Source organism: Rhinolophus hipposideros (genome assembly GCF_964194185.1).
Source record: "Rhinolophus hipposideros genome assembly, chromosome: 14".
NCBI lineage: Eukaryota > Metazoa > Chordata > Mammalia > Chiroptera > Rhinolophidae > Rhinolophus > Rhinolophus hipposideros.
Window position 1 is genome coordinate 54,141,192 of NC_138060.1, and position 25,990 is coordinate 54,167,181.

A 25,990-nucleotide genomic window follows, 5' to 3' on the forward strand; every position below is an offset into this window, starting at 1 on the left:
AGGAAAGAGGCCGGAGGTGGGCCTGGGACACTGCCCCGCCTCCCCGCCCGCCTGCGCCCCCGCCCCCCCGGATTCGTCACCTCGCGTCTCTCCCCGCCCCCTCCTGGGGATCGGGGTGGGAGGACAGAGTAGGGGCTGGGAAGTCTGCCTAACCCTGGCCCCTGAGGGGTAGGCGCGCCCTGGCCAGAAATAGCCGGATCCGTTGGCTGCTGCCACCCACAGGCCGCGGGCCCTGTCATTACCTCGGGCGGCCGGGCCCCACGCCCTGCCTGTGGGCGCCTCGCTGGGTTTGGGGTGATGCTCCAAAGAATCTGTTGTCATCCCGGGGAGGGGACAGCGTAACGTCCGACGCCCAGCTGGGCTGCTGCGAAAGGGAGCCTCCGTCCATTCGCAGCTCCCTACAGGTCTGCTTTCCTTTCTGCAAAATGGGTGCATGGCTTCCGAGGGCGTCGGGGAGGAATGCCTAGACCTTGTCGGAAAGAGGGTCTCCTCCCCTTTCTCTGGGAAGTTTCTAACCCCAGGAGCGACATTGGTGGGGACTTGGGTGGGGTTGGGGAGAAGAAAGCTCACAGCAAGCCAGTGCAGGGAGCTCACCTTTGAGACCCCCACAACCTAAACTCCTGGCAATCTGTGCAGCAGAGTGGCTGACAGGTGTAGTAGGATCTGGGGTTGGGTGACATTCCCAGGGTCCATTCTTTGGGTGGGCTCCCAAGGAGCTGTCTAGGCAAGGGTCCCTTACGTGGACCCCCCCACACACACACTCCCACCTTCAACTCTTGCAACCCAGACATTGTCTTTATAGGGTACCTAGAAACCCCCCAGGGAAAGTCCAGAGATCCTACTGCTCACCACCCTTTGGGAGAGACCCCAGAGGGCCTCCCAGGATGAGGGGTGCTGGGCCCAGTGAATCACTTAGGCCTCCTGGGCGGATAAAGCCAATGTGAGAGTCTGGCAGAAGCCTGTAGGACTCTTTCTGGAGGAAGCCCCTCCTCTTCCAGTACAACCAAGTCTAAGTAACTTTGCTTATCTCTGGATGGGATGTAAGCAACCCATGCTGGCTTCATCTCCAGCATCATTCTTATTTATTTCAACCTCCCAGCTCTGAACCCCAAGCCCCAAACCAGGTCACTATTTGGGACCGTCATCTCTCCCTTTGCCTCAGATGCCCCTGGTGGGGGCCAGGCTCTTCCTTGGCATACCCCAAACCCATCTCACACAGGCCCTCTTTTGGCCTCTGGCCAAGGCAGAGGAGCTGACGCCTCCTTCCTGGCCAGGGTTGTTGGGCAGGATGGGCGTGTCTGACTCAAAGTTGACACGTGAAACCAGGTTGTGCTAGAACAGAGGGCTGAGCCACACCCTGCTGAAAGAAGCTCAGAGCTTCTGCTCAGACCTGTGTGTCAGCTCACAGTCCAGTACTCTCCTCTCCTTTGTCCACTCCTTGCTCTCACACACAGGCTGGGAGGCACAGTGATTGTTTTGTCTGGATATAAGCCTGTGTGGCGATTATGACTGTATACATGTGTAGAAGACCTGGAGGGCCAGCAAGAGGTTTTGTACAAAATTGCTGGATTCTGTGCTCTCTGCCTAAACTCCCAGGGCCCTCGATGAGCCCAGCCCTGGCCAGGCATCTAAATTACCCAGCTCTCAGTTACCTTTACAAGATGCTCTGAGATCCTGGTGACTCATAGGGCTTTCAGCAGGCTCAGCTGGGTGCACAGAAAAGCCATGCCTGCCCAAAGACTAATTGCCTCATGGTGGAGTTTCAGGCATCTCACAACCCCCAGCTGACCATCCTGTCTTCAAGGTGTGTATTGGGGGGGGGAGCTTCCGGGATGACTGGAGACAAGTGGCACCTAGTGTTAGGGCCAGTGAGGACCTCAAGTCACTTCCCTTGACCGTTCCACCACTGTGGTCTCTGGTTATGGGGAAGGATCAACCCAAGAATGCCAACTTTCAGGACAGTCAGGTTCCAGGTGTGCTTCTTGCCCAACCTCCCTCCCCCAGAAACAAACCTAGGCAAGTCAGGTGAGGTGGACAGGTTTATTCTGCTCTCTCCTCCTCTTGGGAGCCCCCATCCTGGTCGTGGGGGATGAGGAGCTATTTAAATCTGGGCTCTACAGTTTCTTGCTGTGAGACCTGGAGCAAGCCCCACCACCTCTCTGAGCTCTACAGTTGGGAGCTGCAATCCTGTTCAGAATCAACTAAAATAACAGATGTCGATTAGCTGGTGTGCATAAATACCTGCTGGACAGACACACGCTGGAATCCCCTCTCCCCACAGCTGTCCCCTCCCTAGGCTCCTCTACTGATCCCGGTGGTCAGAGGCTCTTGGTCCAAGGGCATGCCCGATGCTTGCGAGGGCTGGAAAACTCCATCTGAACTCCCTCCAGAGGGTCCAGGACCCAAGTCCAGGAGGAAAAGTGAAGGCTGCCTCTCCCAAGGGAGCAGCTGTGGCAAAGTGAGGGTGCTCAGATCATGCAAGGAAGACACTCCTGACTGCAGGGATCCAGGATGCCATGACGGACCACAAGGTTTCTGGGCTCATGGGTAATCCCAGGACAGTACAGGACGATTGGGGGTTACTTTTTTGTAATTATATTTGTGGGATTTTATTGTGTGTTCATTTATGAATGTAACTGAGATATTTATTTCACTGTGGACTAAGTCTCAATGCTCACTCCCACCCCACAGGCAGAGTCTAGTTCTTGATGTGGAGGAATAATCAGGAGACTGGCCCTCAGACTCTCATCTGAGGGAGGAGGTACAGCCCAGGCCACCTGAGGGAGGAGGTACCCTTAAGGAGTGTGTGAACTGAAAAAGACACTGAGCCTCCAGTTTGAAAACAGTTCTATTTTATTTATTCAACAAATATTTCTTCAGCACCTACTGTGTGCCAAGCACTGATCTAGAACCTTAGGAATCATCAGTGAACAAAATATACCAAAACCCCCTGCCTTCGTGGAGCTTAAATTCTAATGGAAAGAAAAGAGACACTGTAATAAACATAGGAAGTAAATTGTTTAGCATATTAGGTATAAGGACAATTAACAAAGAGTAAGGGAATTCAGGAATGGGAGAGGGTTAAATTTTAAATAGGTTGGTCAGACTGGATCTTCTGAGGAAAGTGACATTTGAGTAAAGACGTGAAGGAGGGGAGAGAATGGGCCATTCACACATACCTGGTGAAGAGGATTCCAGGCAGTGCCAAGGCCTAAGGAAGGTGTGTGTCTGGTGTATTTGGAGGACCAGAAAGTGGCCGGTGTGTCTAGAGCAGAGGGAGTGACGGAGAGACATAATAGGAGAAGACAGAGAGATAATGGGGACCAGGTCCTGTTGGGCCATCTAAGTGCTTCCACTTTTACTCTGGGAAAAATGGGGAGTGCTTGGAAGTTTCAAGCTGAAGAGGGACACACTTGACTTATGTTTTAAAGGAATCAATTTGGCTTCTGAAAGAAGTATGGAGGGACAAGGGCTGAAGAAGGGAGCCCAGTGAGGAGGCATTGCAGTAATTCAGATGAGAGGGGACGGGGCTTGGACCTGGTTGGTGGGAGTGGGGGTCATGAGAAGTGGAAGGATTCTGGATACACTTGATGTTAGTGCCCACAGGAGTTACTGGTGGAGGCTGTAAGAGAAAGAGAGAAGTCGAGGATGACTCCAAGCTTTGGCCTGGGCTGCTGGAAGGAGGGAGTTGTCACATTGAAATGGGGAAGGCTGAAGAGGAGCATGTGCTCTATTTTGGACACGTTAAGTTTAAGGTAACTAAACATCCAAGGTAAGATGTCAAGTTCGAGATGGATGTACAGTCTGGAGTCTTGGAGGGAGATGTGGGCTAGGGATAAAACTTGGGATATGGTTCACAGCGTGTTTAAAATGTCCATAAGCCCTCACATAAACATAGTGGGAATCTTCTCTGGGATAATCTTTCTGGAGGACAATTTGGTAATATTTCAGATATTAAAATGTACATGCCCTTTAGCCAAGAAATTCTAATTCTAGGATATTATTATCTAATTCTATATTATCTATATATTATATACAGAAACACTGTAAAAGGTAAAGTTCATTATCAGAGATCTGGTTAAATAACTTATATTTCCATACAGTGGATCCCTGGCATCTGTGTAAAAAAACAAACCCAAACAGTCCTCTGTGAGTTGCTGTAGAACATAAGTGAAAGAAAACAAATGGCTGGAATATGTGTGTGTGTGTGTGTGTGTGTGTGTGTGTAATGTGTAATACAATGTAATGTTACTTGTGCTTTAAACAATTTTTTTAACTATAGATATTGGTGTTTGTACAGGCAGAAAAATGGCTGGAAGGATACAGAAAGAATCCGAGGAAAGGGACTGAGAGCAAGACACTTATTTTTTATATACTATTTGATTGTTTTTTCACCGTGATGATGTATAACTTGAAATTTAAAAGTAAAAACGTTTAAAGATCAAAAAATGTGTGTGGGAACCCAGAGATAAACAAACAAAAATTCTGATCAGCAGAACAGGTAATAAAATGAAGAAGGCAGCTCAAGAAATTCCCTTTGTGCTGACGAATTTCTCATAGTGGAGAGGGCTGGCAAGTGGTTCAAAGATGGCCCGAACCCTTTGTTACTGGTGCAGGGTTTGAACCATTCATTTATCTGCTTAGTCAAAGCGCAAAGAAATTGAATGCTGGGTATGGTGGAATCAGGGTTGAATCCAGCTTATCCGACAGAGAGTATCTCCGTAGAAAAGGGAGAAAGGGTGGAGACGGGAAGCACAGAAGAAAGGGGAAAGCAAGGGAAGAGAGTGCATCATTAAAAGGGAATGGGCAACAGTAGATACTGCTGAAACGTCCAGGAAGATGAGGACAGAGGAGTGGCCGTTGCCATTGGAGGAATTGGAGGATTGCTGGAGACCTCGGCCTGGACAGAGCAGATGGGATTGAAACCAGAGAATAGGAGGGGTCAGAAAAATGGGAGATGTCTCCTAGGCTGGGTCAGACTTCCTGTGACCTACTCAGGTTGTTTGGAGACAGGTTGTAGAGGCCAAAAGTGATGGCAAGAATCCATTGTCCTGTTCTTTCCTAAGACAGGGAAGGGGGCTAGGGAGCCTCCACAAGTAAAACTGCTCCTAGCAGGATCACCCACTTTGGGCAGGCCCACTCCGAATATTAGACCAATGGAGGGCCCCCAGACTGGTCCACTTCTCTTCCCCCCACAGATCCATCTGCACTATTGGGCACCTTGCATGCTCGTAGACAATTGGACAAACCAGCCCACTTGCCCAGGCTCCCTCTACCAAAGCTGCCCCTTAGTGCACATACTGGTTAGCATAGAGGGGAAGGCCTTAGAGAAGAGGCCTGTGCAGGCCTGTCAGGATGTTTGGGCAAATAATTTGGGGGTTGCAGGTACTTGGATGGGAGGCATGGAGCCTGTTATCTTGGCCTTGTAGTCTCCGTAGAGAAGGGTGTGACTGGAGGAACACCAGAGTAGGGTTCTCTCAAGTACACAGTCCAGAGCTTCCTTGCCAGTGCTGAGGACAGAAAATTACTTGCAAGGACAAAGGAGGGAACTAGGCCCAACGAAGAGAAGCGGAAGTGGGCTAGGTCTGTGGGCAAGCATCCTGGGGCTCATCTCAGGAAGTGGGTTTCAGGCTGTAAGGCACACAGATTCACCTCAGGAATAAAAGGTGTCTAGTTGTGTCACTTGTGAGCAATGCATGTGATGTCAAACTTCAGACCTGGCCAAGAGCAGTCCTCTTTCCAAACATCTCAGTGGATAATACAAGTACTCACCTGTTTGCACACACATGATACTTAGGAATCATCCTTGACCCCTCTTCTCCTCATTCCCATTATCTATCAGCAAGTTTTTTCAATTCTTCCCTTTTAGATCTATCTCCAATCATTGCCATTCCTGACCTGTTTTCATTTCCTTTGCTCTCTCCCAGCTTTTGCACAATGGGTCCTCGTGCAGGGAGTGCCCTTTCTCCTCTCCTGGCTTACTCCTACTCGTTTTTTGTTTTGTTTTTTGTTTTTTCACTTAACAAATTTAAGTATAATTTATATACAGTAAAATTCACCCTTTATAGTGTACAATCCCGTGAGGTTTGACAAATCCATACCGTTTTGTAACCACCACCACAATCAAGATAGGGAACAGTTCCATCACCCCAAGAACTTTCTTCATGCTCCTTTGGAGCCAACACTAGTTCTTATCATCAGCTCTTGGCAACCACTGAACTGTTTTCTATTTTGCATTTTCAAGAATATCCTATAAATAGAATCATTCAGTATGTATATATAGCCTATTGAGAATGGTTTCTGTTACCTGGCATAACACATTTGATAATTCATCTATGCTGTTGTATCAATAGTCTATTTCCTCTTTATTATTGAGAGTATTCTGTTATATGGATGTACCAAAATTTATGTATCCTTTCACCAGTGGATAGGACATTTGGGTTTTTCCAGTTTTTGGAGAGTATGAATAAAACTGTCTCAACATTTGTGTACAGGGTTTTGTGTGTCTATAAGTTTTCATTTCGTTTGTATGTGTAACTTTATTAGAAACTGCCAAACTGTTTTCCAGAACTACTGAAGTAGTTTGTATTCCCATGGCAATATGTGAGAATTCGCTACACATCTTCACCAGCGTTTGGTTGGTTGGTTGATTTGTTTTTATGAATTTGTTGATGTATTGATTTCACATTCTACTAAGTATGTAGCGCTTTCAAATTGTGGTTTTAATTTCCACTTCCTTGATGACTAATGGGAGTCTGCTCCATCTTTTGAATCTCTGATTGGTCTTCACTTCTTCCAAAAAGCCACTGTGCTCACTCTATAGACTGATTAAGTTCCTGTCCTTTGTGGTTCCATAACCGCCAACATTTATCTCTGCCTTGGCCTTAACCCACTAAATTGCAATTGTTTTCCTGCCCCCCAACTTCCCTCTAACACACAGACACACACACAGACACACACACACACACGCCTGTGAGCTCCCTGAGGGCAGAAGCAGCATCTTATTTCCTTTCCCAGCACAGACCTGAAACAGAATCTTTATACAATAAATATTAAATGAGCGTATTAATGATTGCTTAACAAATTAGAAAATGGATGGATGAAGACAGGTAGTCGGGAAGCAAGTTTTGCAATCAGACTGCTCTGGCTGTGCAATTAACCCTTTCTCCACTGGTGCCTCGCACTAAGCTCGCCCGAATACAGGTGATGCGCATGATGCCCATATTTTGGCGATGACGACACGGTAAACGAGAGAGGCAAAACGGAAAAGGCGGGGCCAGAAGCGGAAGTGTGGCCGGGAGTTAGCGGCGTTTTCAGTTGCCATGGAGACCGGACGAGCGAGGGACCGCCAGCCTGCCCAGTCTGGGTCCTGTGCGTTCTCCGGGGCCACGTGGACGCCACCCTCGCGTCTGGACCGGATTCACGGCCCCAGCCAGCCCATCTGGCGGTCCTCCCCCGCCTACCCCGACGCCTTCCCCTACGCCTTCCGGACTCGACCCCCCCGCCTCTCGCCCCTTGGGGCCTCGCCGTTGCCCGAGCCGCACCTGCTGCGTCCACGCCCCACCTCGCTTTGCACCCAGGACATCTCGCACTTGCTCACCAGCGTCTTCCGTAATCTGTACACTGCCGAGGTGATCGGCGAAGACGTGAGCGCGAGTCTGATCAAGGCCCGCGGCAGCGAGGATGCGTTCCACGAGGGGTTCGTGGACGAGCTGCAGCGGGTAACACTGCCCGGCGGCCCCTGGCGCTTTCTCTGCGTGCTCCCCCGGGGCGCGGGGGCGTCGTGTCTGCGGACAGTGCGGGCGACCGGGCTGGGGTACGGGTGGCCAGGACGCGCCCGCAGAAAGGCGGGCTCCTGCACGGCTCAGCCGCTGGACAGGTGTCAGCCCCTGTCGGGTGCCAGGCACTGTGCCAGACACTGGGGATGCAGCTGGATAAAAGCCAAGTCGCTGCCTCAATGTATCGACCTTCAAGTGGAAGGACACTCTACACACATACAGATACACAGCTACTGCACACATAAGGCATATCTCTGTAGCACCCATCTTTTTTTCTTTACATACATGCACACATTATATACAGGCATACCTCGGAGATGTTGCGGGTTTCGTTCCAGACCACCATAAAAAAAGGGAGTATGCAATGAAGCGAGTGGTAATCTTTTGGGGAGTGGAGGGTCTTGCCTTTCAATTTGTAAAAATAAACACTCTGTGAAGCCCCATAAAGCGAGGTATGCCTGTATAGCATGTATAAATAAAATGACTTGGGGCAGGTAGCTGGAGATAAGTCACTGGCCCCCCTTTGGGGTGCCTGACTTTGTATTAAAACCCACAGTCTTACTGGAGGCGTTCATGCCCAGATTTTAGGAAGCATGCCCAGTCTCTGGAACACAACTCTCATTCCTCATCTGTATAAGGAAAGCAGCTGACTTGAGTCCTCTCTGCTGAGTCTGACTGCTGACCACGTTGCTGAGGACTCCTTTAACAGAGGCTCAGCTGAGTGCTTTCAAGCAGCTGAGGTAAACTCTGAAGGGCTCATAGCTAGACGCTGTGTGCTCACTACCTCCCTAAAGCTCAGTACCAAGTCCTTCTTTGAAGGGGAACCCAGGTGGCACCGCCTTTTGTCTACCACAATGGTGTGCTAACTTGTATTTGGTATTTCAGACTTCGAATGGCAGCTCTCTTTACTGTGAAGTCAGGAGACAGGGTTTCCAGCTTGCCTCTGTTGCTTATGAAATCTTTAGGCCATTTTCCTCGTGGGGGGGGAGGGGGGTTCTCAGTTTCCACATGTTTGGTTGGACCAGATGGTCTCCATAGCTCTGTGACTGACTGTTCTGTGCTTCACGGGAAGGCCTGATCCTGGAGCGAGGTTGAGTAAAGCTATGTGATCTCACCATATTTCTGTGCATTTGATCATCTGCCTGCCAGATTCGGGAACTCTATAAGCAGCGGCTGGATGAGTTCGAAATGTTGGAGAGACATCTCATTCAGGCCAATGCACGGAGCCTTGCGGAGAAAGAACGGGCCATGTACCAGGCCAAAGTACAGATACTGGAGCCCTTCATCAAGATGTCTCCAGGTATGTATAAAGAACTCTCGCGTGCCCTTCACCCTGATTCCCTAGCTGTGAATATGTTACTGTATTTGCTCCATTACTCACTCTCAAGTCTCTCTCGGAACATTTGGAGAGCAAGTTACAGACATGATGTTTCATGACCACAAAACACTCTCCACAGGGACATTCTCCAACATAACCAGCATACAATCCTCCAAGCCAAGAAATCAGTATTGGTGCAAAGTTAAGCTCTGATGCACAGATCCCATTCACATTTCACCAGCTGGCCCACAGTGGCTCTCTAGGAAGTCATGTTGCATATAACTGTGTGGGGACAGAGCCCCAAAGAGCAGTTTCCAGGCTCTCGGCCTCACATAGAAAGGTAGTTGGCTCAGGTCGTAAATGGCCATCAACTTGGTTGGATGGCCATCAGCTGTGGCTAGTTGGCCGTCAGCTGTAACCATTGAGCCATTGGCCACTAATATAACTGCCTTGACTACGCTACCAGCAAATGGGGGCTAGCAAGAAGATAGTGGCTAAGCTAGCAAGCGGCGGAATGTGGATTACCGATTGCAGAGAAGTGGATTGCTAGCAAGTGAGATTGTTTGGCAGAGACAAGTGGATGCAGGGTTGCGGATAGTGTGGCTCCTGCTTCCTGTGTCTCCAACCCAGCCGCCAGCGAGAATATAGTAGTATGACTCCCCTACCTATGGCTCTGTGGGTGTTCTTTTTTGGCCTCACCATGTCCTGCGTTCTTATGTGGGGAGCAGGAACTAAGACCCCCGCAGGCCGCCCCTCACGACAAACTGTCATGTCTCTTTTAGACTTTTCATTTGGAACAATTCTTTGATTTTTTTCCTGTCTCTCATGTTCTTGACAGTTTGATTTTTTTCCAGTTCTTTTTATTGTGGTAAAATGAGCATAACATAAAAATTACCATCTTAACCATTCTTAAGCATACAGCTCAGTGGTATTAAATACTTTATAACATATAGCCATCACCACCATTCATCTCCATAATTATTTTTATCTGGTAAAATTGAAAACACTAAACAATAACTCGCCATTCTCCCCTACCACAGCCCCTGACAACCACCGTTCTACTTTCTGTCTCTAGGATTTTCACTACTATAAATACCTCATATTACCTCATATAAGTGGAATCGTGCAGTATTTGTCTTTTTGCAACTGGCTTATTTCACTTAGCATAATGTCCTCGAGGTTCATCCATGTTGAAGCATATGTTATAATTTCCTTTCTTTTTAAGGCTAAATAATATTCCATTGTATGTATATGCCACATTTTACATATCCATTCATCCACTGATTGACACTTGGGTTGTTTCGCTTCCATGTGTTAGCCATTGTGAGTAATGTTACTATGAACATGGGTGTATGAATATCTTTTTGAGACCCTGCTTTCAATTCCTTTGGGTATATACTCTGACGCAGAATTGCTGGATCACATGGTAGTTCTAGTTTTAATTTTTTGAGAAACCACCATACTGTTTTCACAGTGGCTGTACATTTTTACATTCCCACCAACAGTGCACAAGAATTCCCATTTCTCCACATTCTTGCCAACACCTGTTATTTTCTGGGTTTTTGATACTAGCCATCCTGACGGGTGTGAGCTGGTATCTCACTGTAGTTTTGATTTGCGTTTCCCTGATGGTTAGTGATGTTGAGCAGCTTTTCATGTGCATATTGGCCATTTGTGAGAAATGTCTATTTAAGCCCATTTTTTTAATCCATTATTTTCTTATTGAGTTGTAGGAATTCTATATTTATTCTGGCTATTAATCCCTTGTCAGATATATGATTTACAATTTTCTCTCATTCTGTGGGTTATGTTTGGGAGATTTTTGATTACCGAGTCAATCTCTTTACTACTTATAGGTCACTTCAGATTTTCTGTTTCTTCATGATTTAGTCTTGGTAGATTTTCTGTTTCGAGGAATTTGTTCATTTTATCTAGGTTATCCAATATGTTGGTAAACAAATGTTCCTAGTACTCATTTATAATCCTTTTTTATTTCTTTGGAATCAATAGTGATGTATCTGCTTTCATTTCTGATTTTAGTCATTTGAGTTTTTTCTCTTTTTTCTTAGTTGATCTAGCTAAAGATTTGTTCATTTTATTTATCTTTTCCAAGAACCAATTCTTGGGTTCATTGATTTTTCTCTATTATCTTTCTGTTCTCTGCTTTGTTTATACTTTAATCTTCATTATTTCCTTCTTTCTTCTGCTAGCTTTGGGTTTAATTTGTTCTTTTTCTAGTTCTTTAAGTTCTAAGGCTAGATTATTGGTTTGAGATATTTCTTGTTGTTTTTTTAATGTGTTTATATCTATACATTTCCTTCTTGTTTTTTTTTTGTTTTTTTTGGTTTTTTTTTTAATTATTGTAGGCTGTCTGAGGGTCAGCCTGAGGTGTACACATAAGGTTTTCTCAGGTCTTTTCTGAGCTTTTCCTTGGGCATGTGCTGTCAAATTCTAATTTCCCCCACATATATCCAGTTGTTTTCTAATGTCCTAGTCTTTAATATCTGGCTCCCATAAGAGGAAAAAGAGAAAGGTGAATGGGTGGGATTAAGGAACTGGCCTTTAAAGTTCCCAGGATGTCACTTCAGCTGGAGGAGGAGAAATTGGCAACAATGAAGGGAGGTGCGACAATAATTGCTCCTGCCTCTATATCTACTCCTCTGTGATCAGGAGCAGTCATCAGCAGAGCACAGGCCCCCGATTTTTGGAGGACAGGGTCCTGTTTGTTCACCCATGTTCCCACATACTATGTGCAGGTTGCCCTAGAAACATCTTCACAGATGCCTGCTATGGAATTGGGGATGAGGGATGTATAAGCTGCTGTTCTAGGAGCTAAAGTGAAGCACAATTTGCTGTCCATGTCTTTCCCTGGAAGTTACAAGCCTTGATTCCAGAGTTCCAAAATAGTTCCATTAGACTGATTCTGCGAATGCAGTTGTTGTCCAGGTGGAGAGACAGATTTCTGGTGTTTCCTACTCTGCATCTTCCCAGAATCCTCTCTCTTAACAAGTTCTTGACAGGCCTTTCATTCTGTAGAAGGGTTTCAATGTTTTCTCCTGACCAGACTCAGATTCATTCTTGGCAGTAACACAATATAAATTAGGTTGTGCCCTCCTCACTCTGGCACATCGGGAGGCACAGTTGATGTTAACCTTAATCACCTGGTCAGGTTGGTGTCTGCTGGGGTTCTCCACATTCAGTTCTCTAAATTAAATTATAATTGGTTAGTATTTTGTGGAAAGGTATTCTTAAATTTCACCAATTTCTCCTCACCAACGCCTCAGCACCACACCACCAGCATTCACTGAAAACTTTTTTTTCAATCATCCATTTCTATGGTGATACTTTCTTTAATAAATTTACTTGTTAAAGAAATCAAGTTATTTTTCCTATAGACTTGTGCATAGTCTCGTTTTGCTGATGTTAACACGTGGTGTTTAATCTGTTCTTATGATCCTTGTATTTCAGTAATTAGTTCTAGAGACTTGATGAAGTTTAGGTTCAAACTTTTTTGGGGGAGGGGTGGGGTGGGGAAGGGGCAAGACCACCTCATAGATAGTGCTGTGTGCTTTCTTCTGGAGGTGCATGGTATCTTGATGTCTCTCTTTTCATGATGCTCGCAGCCTTTGCCTGGATCTATTATTTCATTGGGGGTTGTAAATTATAATGAAATGTAAGTAGTACTGGAATACTTCTATAAATAAAAGCTTTCCGGCAACTACTTTGATTACCCCAAGGTATAGGCGGGATTAATTCTTTCCCCTTGTTTGCCAGTTTTTAAAATAATAAGTTGGTTTCCTAGCATCTTTCAGGTTCCCTAGCATCTTTCAAAGGTGACTGATGAGGTTTATGTAGTTTGTTTTCAGTATTATTATGAACTTACGGATTTCATAACTACAATTATACTTGTTATCCTTATTGATTTCCTATCTTCGGCAAATTGGAGGCTTTTCAAGTTGACTCCTAACACTTTTGACGCAACATCAATTTTCTTTGATAACGTCCTTACTTTCTGGAATGGTCCAGATGTTCCAGGCTCATCTTGTGTATTTATTGCCCCAGACCTGGAATCAGCCATTTCTCTAAGAAGCCCTTGTTCTTTTATTTTCCCCAAAGATTTTGGTCTATCCTTCTCCTTCCCTGACAATCATCATTTTCCAGTGCAGCAGGCAGAAGGGACAGTGCTTCTACAGTTGGGAGACCCGGCGTATCTGTGGCCCAGAGGGAGGGAGAAGTGGAAGATACAGTGGCTTAGAAAGGCATTACCGTTATGGGGTCCTGCGAGGGACCAGAAACTGCAGGAGGTGCTTTGCATAGATTATTCCACTGAATCCTTGCATTGATTCTGGGAGGTAGGTTTCTCTCCATTTTATATATGCAGGCACTAAACTCAGAGAGAGGATCAAGTAACTGCCCTAAATTCCCACAGCTCAGAAGGGCTGGGACCCAGATTTGAATTTGAGTGTATCTGATGTCAGAGCCCATCTCTTCTATCAGGAGGAAGAGCAAGGATCATTGTCCAGGCACAGTGTCACACGAGCTTAGATGACTTCCCTTAGGGTGTGGCTCTGGGCATGAGGTCCTATCCTGTGTCAGGCCTGCCATCTTAGAGGCTCCATTCCCATTAGACAGTAAACACTCAGCGCAGGTTCCACATCTCCTCCTGTTTTTCTTTCCACCACAGCAGAGTCACGCAGCTGTCAGAATCCCTCCCTCCACCGTGGTAGCAGATTCTCAGGTGATTATATTAATTGCCTGATATCCTTTTAGCCCTGGGAGTCACATACTGTCTTTGTCTTTGGTAGGATTCTTTTGGCTAGAGATCAGGAGAGATTAAATAATTGGTTAGGTTTTTGTTTGTTTGTTTTTAATGAAAATGAAATAAAACATTGAGAAGTGAGAAAAAACACCAGGCAGGAGATTCTTTTCAGTGACCCTCATTTTATTTTTTACTCAAGATAATATTAAGTTATAATCAGACATTATCTGCTCTGGTTTCTCAGCCTTCTGACGATAATGTTTCTTTTATTAGGTTGGTGCACAAGTAATTGTGGTTTAAAAGATTAAAAATAATTGAAAAAACCTCAATTACTTGTGTACCAACCTAATATTTCAAAAGTAGCAGAAGTAGAGACCTGAATCCAGTTCCCTGGACACTCTTTGGTCCCTCCCTTCTCGATGTGAGGCAAGGTGACCCCAGAATCTCTTTCATAACTTAGATGGTTGATGGTGAGGATATTCCTCTGAAACCTTTCTCGAAGCGCAGAGACAGCCTTCGTTGTTTGCTAATACAAATGTCACGATGTGGAAAACATACGTAAATGTTTCCCAGGCAGAGGCAGAAAGACCAGAATTCTGCAGAACATCTTGTGCTTTTCATTCTCTCCCCTTACTGATAAGTTTTCTGCATTATCTTTTGGGGACTGGAAGAGCCAACTCCTTGCAAAGCCATACTCAGCGGCATAGGGTGAGCGCAGGAAGGCCCCCTTCCCAGGTGGAGGCGGATGACCACAGGCCACTGCAGGGTTTTCCAAGGCTCACCTAGTACACAGTTCAGGCCTGACATGGACAGAGACTTTCCAAATATCCTATAAACAAACTGCCTCCATCTACCCACCCACATCCTGGGGAAGGACTGTGGAGTAGCTTCGGAAGAGAGGGTGTGTCTTCTTCCCACATGGCTTTTGCCCTTTTTATGAAAGTTTTATCTTTAATATTTCAAATAGGCCATCACCAAAGTCCTTGGGAACTGGGCTAGATTGTCTCAACTTGGCATTGCTGCCACTCCCTGCTGAGGTCTCTGTATTGCAAAGGAGAGGCCAAGGGGTACATTTCCCAGAATGCACCTTTCCCTGATGGTTTCAGGACAGGTCACTTATGAGAGGCCCTTGGTGAGTTTTGGAAGGTGAGGCCAGTATCCTCAAGAAGCAATAGCAGGCAGATGAATGAGTAGCTTCCAGATAAATTCCTGAGAAACCCCTGCCCCAGTGCTGCTGGCCGAAGTTGTTAATGATGGCTTCCCCAGCTTTCTCCCACTCCATAATCCCCTGAATTCAAACCCTTTAATATATGATATGTATAATTTCTGTTTTATTGATCAAATCCTGACTATCACTGTAACTAGGCCAAATCTCAAAATTCTGAAATTAACATATATAATGGGAGAAACATGTATTCTTCACTTGTCTCACCTATACCTTTGGTTATAGGACCCACCAAAGGGAGAGGCCATTTTAAGTCACCATGTTGCTTAACGGAACAGGCAACAAAGTTTGAAAACTTCCAAAATTTCCATTCATCATATTTATTCTTTAATTTTTATCAAAGTATTAATATACATGGTTTAAGAAAATCAAATAGTTTAGAAAATCGTCTAATGAAATATAAAAAACCTCCACCTATACATGTCATTATAAATTTGTCCAAACCCATAGAATGTACACCACCAAGAGTGAACCATAATGTGAACTCTGGATGTGAAACGTGTCAGTGTAAGATCATCATTGTAACATGTCCCACTCTGGTGGGGGAGTTTGATAATGGGGGAGGCTGTGTTTGTATGGGACTAGGGAGTTTATGGGAAATCTGTACCTTCTGCTCAGTTTTGCTGAGAACCTAAAACTGCTCCGAAAAATAAAGTCTGTTGGAAAAAACCCTCCACTTTTCCTCTCCCAACCTCACTCCACTTGCTAAAGGTGGCCGTTTCTAGCTTTCATTGTTCTGGACACCTCTAAATAATATGTCTTTACTACTATTTCTGGGCTCATCAACCATAAATATTAATTGTTGAGTTCTCTATGAAATGAGATTTTTCTCTCATTTGTCTGTGGGTCAGTTGGGGATTGCATGATCTACCTAGGTTTGGCTGATTGGGCCGACTTCCAGTTGTGGGTCCAGCTGAACTTGGCTCCTGGCTGCAGGTTGGGCTGAGGTCAGGCTCAGGTCTGCTCTACGTGGATTCATGCTAGGGTCCAAGGTGAAGGGGCAGGAACTCTTCTCAGGGGCAGAAAAGCTCTTCTCATGATGATGGCAAAGGAACAAGAGGAAAAACTCTGCTGCACAAGCACATTTCAAATCCCTGCCCACATCTCATCGGCCAAAGCACATCACAGGGCCAGAGTCAAGGGTAAAGATGTGAGCTCTGTCTCTAGTAGCAGAATTGCAGTCACGTGGCAAAGGGCGTGGGTATGGAGACAGGTGAAGAATTGTGGCCATTTGTTCAATCTACCATACGTGTCTTCATTCTGTTTGGACATAGACCTCTCTCGGAGTAACAATACTTTAGCTCAAATAATACCGCAACACAGTCTTGCCCAATGGTTGGCCTCTTTTAAGTGACTGGTAAACATTTGCCGATTAGTTTCTTAAATCTCAGAATAACCCCGGGGTTCTGAGAAACAATTTTGGTAGATGGTTTAGGCTCAGTGGAGGAAGAAAGCTTGGGTGTAGGCTCTTCACCGTCAGTCTGGCTTGAAACACCTTTGTCCTCATTCCCTTCTGTGTAGTGAACACTGTCTTCAGGTGGCCTGTGGACAATGAGTTACTACAGGAACATCACTTGATCTGCCCAGATGATTACTACAGCAGCACAGTGCCATTTTGCTCTGCACCTAAAGGTAAAGCTTCTGTACTCTCAGAGCCGTGCATATCATTCCTGGGAAGTTCTTTAGTAGCATGCACCTTTGCTGCCATTTCCTATTCATAGGTTCCCCGCCCCCTTTTCTTTAATTTTAATAGTAAATATTGGGAGGGTCAAATCTGAGCATGCCACTTCCTCACTATCTTCCTAACACCTGCAAGACAAAAGTCTCAACTCCTCAATGTGGGATATGATGCTCTTGGCAGCTGCTCAACACCAAGAGATATGAAAATGTGTAGAAATGTATTGGAATGAACCAAGAGAGAGGGAGGGTCTGAAGACTTACATAAGCAGGGGAGCAAATTCCAGATGGAGTCAGAACATGGCCCTAGGGGTTTTCCCATACCCCATACAGGACCAGAGCAACTTTTTGCCCTTTGAGTATGGAAGGAAGGTTGGGTAGGGAGGCAAGGCAGGAAGGGTTATGTGTGTTCTGTGTGCGTGTGTGTGTGTGTGTGTGTGAGAGAGAGAGAGAGAGAGAGAGAGCGAGAGAGAGAGAGAGAGAGAGAGAGAGAGAGATTGGACCAGTTTCCTGTGATACGGGAGGTAAGATCTTTTGAGAATGAGTGGGGTGGGAAGCTGGGTTGTGGGCTTAAGCAGGGAGGTAGATGTTTGGGAGAGGGACTTTGTGAATGGGGAGAAGTCACGGTGTGGATCCTGTGGCCAAACATCAGGATGAGGTTGTGGTACCAGGCTCAGAAGATGAGCTCGCCGGCCGTCCGAGTTGGCAAGACTCTTTGATGATCTCTGGGGCTTTGGAGCTGAGAAGGCATTTGGGGTGCAAGGATTGGGATCTGGAGAACTGAGGGTGCTGATGAGGAAAGACTTCCACTGATAGCCTGAATCATGTAGAGAAATAAGACCAGGAAGAGGCAGCAGAATCGAGTGTCATAGGATACTAAGCCACTTAGGATTTTCAAGTTAGTTGGAAACCCACCATCTTATGCAAATAAACAAGGATGCAGTTAGCACGTATTGAGGATTCATCGGGCACTGTACTAAGAAATGTTCCATTGCATTCTTGCTAGCAGTGAATGTTCTCATTTAACCTTTTGGGATGATTTTTAAAAGTATAAAAAGCTAATACAAACTGATTCCTTGTGTGAGCTTTTAAAAAGGATGTTCAATGTGGGGTATGTGTTATATGCGTGTGCGCGCGCGCGCGCGCGCGCGACAGTGGTCTGCTTATGTTCTTTGACCACGTTCAATAACAAACAAATGTTTTAACACTCAAGTCCTAAGTCTCAAGTACGTAGAGTAAGTTTCAGGAGTCATTTATCTGCTGAAGAGCAATTATACCTGGTAGAGTATATGTGAAAGTTTAGGACAAAATACCAAACTAACTGTGGCTTTCGTGGTTTTATTTAGTCATCTTCAAAACATCCACATCCTCACCTTGGTATGCTCACTCACTTTGTTTCCTTGGTGCCTTAGGCACCTCCGTCCCTGGATATTTAAAACCGACATTCAGTTTTGAGAAGAGTTCCCTCCCAAAGAAAGAGCTGACCAAAAAGGTTGAAGCTTCGTGCAAGAAGACACTCACTAAGCTTGAAGACGAGTTAGACTACACGGTGGACAGCCTGACCTGGGACTCATCTTCAAAGGCCAAACGCAGGACCAGAGAGACTGTCAAGGTTGGTGTTGAAGCCTGTGCACAGCAGTATGTGTGTGGGCAGTGGGGACAAGGAGATGAGGAAGGAGAAGGAGCTCCAGGTGACACAAGACATTGTGATCAATCCACAGCCAAGGAGCAAGGAGAGTTTGCATTGGCCATCTGTGGGTCCTGCAGGCGGCCAAGATGTCAACACATATAGTCCCTCCGCCTGACATTAACTCTATACATTTTTGTGTTTCAAAGAAAGCAAGTCTTCCAAAGAATAAAAACTGGATGAACCATTTACGTGTGCCACAGAGAGTACTGGAGCGACTTCTGCTTGCCAGAATGGAGAGTCAGAACCACTTCCTGAAAAACCCTCGGTTTTTCCCTCCTAACACTCCACGTGGAGGCAAGTCTCTCATCTTTCCTCCCAGGAAGCCAGCACTGAGAGGAGAAGTCCTGAGCGGAGAGCTGCAACAGAGGTGTGTCTTTCCCTGATTCGTGTTCTCAGAAAATCGGACCCTTTAGAGTAAAACCCAGAAGGTCCTGGGTCTGGTCTGGCTTATGACGGATGCTAGACTTTTGTGTGTGTGTGGGGGGGGGCAGGGTGTCATTATGAGAATGGAGCAGGGCTTCAGGGCTACCCATAGACGTGGTCCTTGGATATCCCCAGAGTCCCGGGTTTGTGCTTTTCTGACCTGCCAGTGTCTTGAGGAATAGAGGTTGGTGTGGGCCCTCTGTTTACATCTGAACAGTCTGAGTCAAATGGGAGGAAACTATAGCCGTGTGCTCTTTCCACTGGGGTTCATATATCTTGGATAATAAAAATGTTGAAACTTTGATTAATTACAAATAAGCAGTATAATTTGTGTTTTTAATTAGGAGAGTGTCTTTAGCTACATTTTAATAATTGTCCTTCTGAAGAAAATGAGTTGTTTCATAGGTTAATAATTTTAATGAGCTTAAAACTATTAACCTTTCTTTATTAGACAAATAATATCTTTTGTTAAGAAAAATTAGAAAAGATTACTATTTCAAAGAAGAGCAGCACGTATATTATAAACCAGTTAACGTATTAGTGTTTAAGCTTTCAGAATTTATCCTGTGCCCACTCAAAATGAAATATGTGGCTCCAAATATTTTCACAGTGATCGTGCTATAAAATTATTTTATAACCTGCTTTAACAACAAACAACCGCCCCCAAAATGACATATTGTGAATATCTGTAGTGGCTTGGGTATATGTATTTTACATGCATCAATCACTACGTAGGATTTCATTGCATGGACGTACCTAACAGTCTTTCTCCCCTCCGTGACCTCCCACAGTTGTGCTGATACACCAGTGTTCCTCGCTGAGCCATCAGTCGGATTTTTCACAGATTATGAAATTGGATCAGTTTATGAGGTAGAAATCTTATTTCTTTATAGATCTTACTCCATCTGCTTCTTTACTTTTTAAAAGTCTTTATTATGGAATTCTAAAACCATACAGAAAATGAGGGAAAGTCTGTCAATGAACCCACCACCCAGCTTCAACAGGGACCTCCAGTGTGCAAATGTGGGTTCATCTATTACCCCCACAACTTCTTCGTGCGTGTGTGTCCATGTGCACATGGGTGCACTGGAGTATTGTAAATAGAACAGACGCGTTTGGGACCTATTTCGTATCCAATGTTTTGAATCAGTGTAGATTTAATCAAGAAAATACATCTTAAAGATCAGTTTGGTCAATTATAGTAAAGTAGTTGTTTTTTTTCTCTACATTAATTGATTGTTTCATCTTTCTCAAAATATGTACTCAGGTACTGTAAAATCTATTAGCTGTTGTATAGAGTTCGTTTTGTTGGCCAATATTCAAGGCCACTTCTATTTAGAATCATTCGAGGTAATGAAATTATGTTAGTCTAGTCTAAAATGAGTTATTTTATTAAAAATTAGTATTCATTTTGCTTTTGAAAATTATCCCAGATTTGTCCAGATTTGTCCCAGATTACCTTACAAGTAATCTCGTCTATTCTTTTGACATGACTTAGCTTTTTTTCTTTTTTTTTGAGCACTTCCTTACATTCTGGCTTGCAAAATGTCCCAGGTTCATCTTGTATTCTCTTTGTTCCACTTGTGAAATCAGTTTCTAAGAAGCCTTGGTTCCTTTTAGTAGAGAATGGTATTTAGAAACCAGGATCTAAGCACTAAATCTGCTATTTGCTTCTGGGATATCCTCACTTCTAGGTCCTTTCATCAGACAGAGCTGGGGGAAAAATAGCAGTTTCATAGGTCCAACCATAAATATGTAAGTATACATATATAGAGGGTACCAAAAAATGTATACACATTTGAGGAAAGGAAAAAACTGTATTAAAATTGTAATACTCAATATATATCGATAACAAAAGAAGAATACAAGTCATGTGTGTGTATTTTTGGCACCCTCGTTATACATGCACATATGCATACACAGATACATAACATTTAAAATCGTAACTTCACACTGATACCTCTAATTACAGTCTAATTCCACAGTGCCTCCTCCCATTCCATGGTGGTAGCTCCTTTCTCCCACAATCATTTGAAGAATCTTGGAATAAAGTCCTACTTCTGGAAATCTCTGCAGTTAGTGGCTTTTTAGTGAGGCTCAGGATCAGATCTCCATGGTGACTGTATGTCCAGTTACAAGATCTAAGCATTTACTTAGTGGGAGGCATATATCCCAGATGTATTACGTTCTGTAGCTTAAGAACAGCGTTTGTGGTTAAAATCATTTGATAGAAAAAAAGCAAACAAAAAGAGTTCTTGAAATGGTCTTTTCAGGCATAGTTTTAAGGGCAATTTTCATTGGTGTCTCTTTTAATATAGTCAGCGTTCCAGTTACTAATAACCATGTAACAAACTGCCCCAAGGCTTAGTGGTGTAAACAGCCATTTGCTTGCTAATCAACTAGGACACAGCAAAGAAAGTGTTATCTGTACTCTGTAATGTCTGGGATCTTAGCCAGAAGACTGGGGAATAGAAGCATCTGAAGTCTCATTCACCCCCATGTCGGGTGGTTGGTGCTGGCTTTTAGCTCAGGCCTCCATTCCTCTCCCCATGGGCCTCTCCCTAAGGCTTCTCCATATTAGCCTACTTCCTTTCCCTTTTCTTCCCTTCTTCAGAGCACAGTGGCTGGTTTCCCCAGAGTCAGCCTCCCCAAAAGAGAAATGCAATCTACCACAGTCTATGACATAAATTGAATTATGTCTAGTGATGTCTTTTGGAAATGCACCTTGCATGTGTTGTCCATATGACTGTATACTTACATGTTCTTTACTCAACTAAACTCTGAAGTTAAAGATTAAAAACAAATTTCAAATTGGCAAAGTCTTTAAAAATGTATGTCCCGTATACCATGTCTCAGGAAACTGCTAGGAAACATGCTCCCCTACAGAAGTTAAGGAAAAACAAACAGACACACACAAAAAGAACACTATTTGGACACATGGAATACCAAAATAATCAGCTAAGGAGAAAAAAGTGTTTGCATTTGGGGAGTGGGAAATGACAGGGTGAGGGTGCAGGGGAAGAGGACAGGTTTTCTATTTTCAAAGCCCTGTAGAACTCTTTCACTCATCAAACCATGTGGTTGTCCAATTTTGATGAAAATAACTAAATATAATACCAGCATGGGCCAGGGAGCTGTGTCCTACACAACTAGACTGAGAAACAATGGCTTGAACTGGAGTGGGGGTGGGGAAGCAGAAGAAGGAGGAAAAAACCCAAAACTTTCTACAAAGAGAAACCCCAGGCCCAGATAATTTTACAGGTGTACACCACCAAACATTCAAGCTATTTCCTATTGTATATAAACTGTTTTAGAGACTAGAAAAAGATGAATGGACCCTCACTGTTAGGTAATGAGCCTGCTGTGGTGTGAATGTTTGTATCCCCCCAAATTCACATGTTGAAATCCTAACCTTCCAAGATGATGGTGTTGGAAGGTAGGGGCTTTGGCAGGTGCTAAGATCAAGAGGGTGGAGCCTCCGTAAATGGGGTTACTGCCTTGATAAGAGAGATCCGTTGCCCCTTCCACTACTTGAGGACACAGTGTGAAGGCTCTGGCTATGAATCAGGAAGAGGGCCCTCCCCAAAACATGATCGGGCTGGTACCATGATCTTGGACTTTCCAGCCTCCACAACTGTGAGCAATCCATTTCTGTTGCTCATAAGCCACCAAGTTTATGGTATTTTGTATAGCAGCCAGAAGGGACTAATACTGAGCCTACTAATACTTTGACACCAAAGCCAGATAAGGACCTATAAAACTGAAAACCGTAAGCCAGTCTTGTGGAAGAATATTGGTGCACTCCATGCCCCAGCCTGTGGAAGCTGTGTGAGAACTCCTCTGTCCTGAGATGGGGAACCGAATGGGACACAGGCTGTGAGTGATGGAGGCTAAAAATTTGTGGTAGAAATAGAGACCTGTACCTTATAAGCAAAGGGGTTCACATGCTTCGTATCATTTCTCTTTTGTTTTCTTTCAATATCTTAGTAAATTAGAAGATATCATACATGTATATATTTGAAAAGAACATAGGTGTACAAATACTCGGTGAAAACCAGCAAACCAAATCAGGCAAAAAGAAATATATGCACATGCACATATCAGGAGAAAATTTGGTGTAACCCAGCAGTGCAAGGAATGTCTTCACAACGGGCCTTGAATTGACTGCCCTGCGCCTATCATTTTTTTCCTCTGAGGCTTCCAGTGCTACTAAGGAAAGCCAACCCACCCCGCAATCCTTATAATTATCACTGCCCCAGACCTTGTACCACCATGGCTGCCATGTGTTTTAATGCCCGACCTTCACCTGCACCTCATTTCAGTGGACCCTGGGTGAAAGCCTTAGTGTAACTTGTATGCCCCTGCACACCAGGGGCCATCACACACTACCTCCCACCAGCTAGGGTTCTTACTGCCACCGGACTGGTGAGGACGCCAACTCCAGAATCACATCCTACGGGTCTGCTGCTTTAGGACCCTTCTGATACCCACTGGCATAGCCTGGGTTTCCCACAAAGCAGAGCCCAAGGTGGTGAGGTTGCGTGCCATCCTTGAACAATTCTAGGGAGGAGTGAGGAAAGGAGATGGAAGGAGATGAGAATGTATTATCAAGCTGACTGTCATTCAGTGCAATGAACTGTTTTTTCTTGTGGTACATCCCCTAGAAGCCATGGAAACTCCTGGCTCCTGCCTTTGTTGGTCAGTGGTTTGCGTTGTGTGGCTGGGAGCAAGGCTCTCCTGAGGCGTGCCTCAGCCGACATGAGCAACAGCTGCCCCCATGAACACCGCCTCGGTCTGTCAGGATAGCACTGGCTGCAACGAGCTCCATGTCCAAGAGAACAGCGGCCTGACTAAGGGAACAGCACAACCTCCTGGTTAGCCTGTTCTGTACACTTGTGCAGACGTGAAGACAAAACTGAGTTTAGTAGCCTTGCCATGTGGAAAACAACCCCCACCTCACTCCATACTCAAAACAAAATACGCCATACTCATACTCTTTCCAGCAAAGACGTCAAGGTAAAAGAAAAAAGAAAACAAACAAACATTTAAGAAGAAAATATAGGAGATATAGAAAGATTTCTTGAAACTGGAGCACCAGCCATAAAAGTTGATATATTTTATATTGAAATTTTAGAAACTGTCATCAAAAAATAAATTATAAACTTGGAGATGTTTATAACATATACTTGATAAAGAATTAGTACCCAGAATATATGAGGAACTCCTACAAACTAATAAGAAAAAGACCAAGAACACAATGGCACAATACTAACAGAATATGAACCGACCATTCACACAGGAGGAAACCCAAATGGCAAATAAATGTACAAAAAGATGCTCATTATCACTAGTAACAGGGAATGAAAATTAGTGGTTACCAGAGGGTAAGGGGGGAGAGAGGTGGGAGACGAGGGTAAAGGGGATCAAATATATGGTGATGGAAGGAGAACTGACTCTGGGTGGTGAACACACAATGGGATTTATAGATCATGTAATACAGAATTGTACACCTGAAATCTATGTAACTTTACTAACAATTGTCACCCCAATAAACTAAAAAAAAAAAATGAAGTACCATTGGTAGTTACAAAACAGTAACTTTTAAATATCATTAGATCTGTTTCTCTCTCTCTTTCTCTTACTTTTGGTATAGTACTTGAGGGACAATGTAGAAGTGTACTCTAGGTTGCAAATGTTTAGAAAGTATGTTTGTGTGTGTGACTATTAAAATTAAAATATGTATTATTTAAATAAAATAAAAAGAAAATTAAAACTGTAATACGGGTCTCTCTCCACACTTGGTCTGGTTAACTGATGGATTGGTTCAATATGTGGGGCAGGCAAAAATGGACGTAAACGTTGATTTAGGAATACATGCCTATGAATAAAAGTATGAAGACATCAAATGTATGTAGCTGTTATCTGGTGGGGGGGGGCTAGAGTAGGGCTTTATCTATATTTTTAGCATTTTTTTTCTTAAGCTGGGTGATGGAAACATGACTTTTGTCATGTTATAATTTATACATTTTTGTCAGCTCCGCTGACAAGACGGCAGCTGCCCTCACAACTCAGGAGCTTATATCTAGGGGTCGGGATGGAGGCAGATACGTAAAGCTGGCACCAGCGACAGAGGGAACTGTAGGAGATCAAGGACCGTGCTTTGGGAGCCCACCTCCTGGGTGAGGCCTTCTCTCACGCCTCCTGTGCAGTCAGCCCTTTACACATGCTCTGCAGCTTACTGGTCTTTAACCTTCAGAACTTCGCCTGGTGCCTGGAGAAGGTAGAGTAAGTGCTTGCTGAATGAGTGAGCCAGTGTAATATTTCACTGTAAAATACAAGCCAAAGATGTGTACATGTATGGCGCTCCTCTTCTGTATGAGGTCCTGTGCCGGCTGCTCTGTGAGTCCCAGGACTTGCCCTTCGGGGCCTCCCCATCTGAGGGGGGGAGAACAGAAGGAGGGTTTAATGGGGGCTGGCTGAGTTGAGTGAAGGAGAGAGACCCAATTAAAACCCTGGCATATGGTGCCCGTAACACCCCTCAACTGGAGTCATGGGAAGAAGTAGCCCAAATGGATATGTGGGGAAAAAGACAGTAAGTTAAGAGGTGGGGTGGGAGCTAGACGGCCTGGGTTCAAATCTCAACCCCATTATTCACCAGCCAAAGAGTCTCTTAGATAATAATTGTTTTATTTTTCAAATCCAGTAGACGTACCATGTGATAGTAGTTTCTGGTGTACAATATAGTGATTAGACATTTATATAACTTATGAAGTGACCACCCCAATAAATCTAGTACCCTTCGGACACCATACACATCGGAGCCTCTTTGAACTTGAGTTTCTTCAGTGTAAAATAGAGACAGTTCCCACCTTTCCTGGTTATTGCGAGGTTGAACAGAGCACGTGGCAGATGCTCTGTAAACAGTAGCTGTTATTTTAAACAGAACAAAGACTAGGTCAGATCTGTTCCCACCTTCATGTTCACTTTGTACTTTTTTTCCCCCAAGAAGAAACAAAAGCAGAGCGATAGCATAATGAATCTCCACATGCCCATCACCCAGCTTACCAGTTACCAGCATGTGAACAAGCGTATTGCATTTACGCCCCTACCCACTTCCCAT

The 25,990-nt window shown here is 44.6% G+C and overlaps 1 protein-coding gene across 1 annotated transcript in view; it reads left to right on the forward strand.

Moving 5' to 3' along the window:
* Nucleotides 1-7,322: 7,322 nt before the first annotated feature.
* DLEC1 (DLEC1 cilia and flagella associated protein) overlaps nucleotides 7,323-25,990 on the forward strand; it is a gene marked incomplete at its 5' end in the record, with an annotated part of 51,635 nt that continues 32,967 nt past the window's right edge. The window contains 6 exons of the mRNA XM_081072278.1: nucleotides 7,323-7,721; nucleotides 8,928-9,078; nucleotides 16,602-16,712; nucleotides 18,170-18,369; nucleotides 18,594-18,814; nucleotides 19,662-19,740. Coding sequence (XP_080928404.1) covers nucleotides 7,323-7,721; nucleotides 8,928-9,078; nucleotides 16,602-16,712; nucleotides 18,170-18,369; nucleotides 18,594-18,814; nucleotides 19,662-19,740 — 1,161 coding nt within the window. The remainder of the gene's footprint in view (nucleotides 7,722-8,927; nucleotides 9,079-16,601; nucleotides 16,713-18,169; nucleotides 18,370-18,593; nucleotides 18,815-19,661; nucleotides 19,741-25,990) is intronic.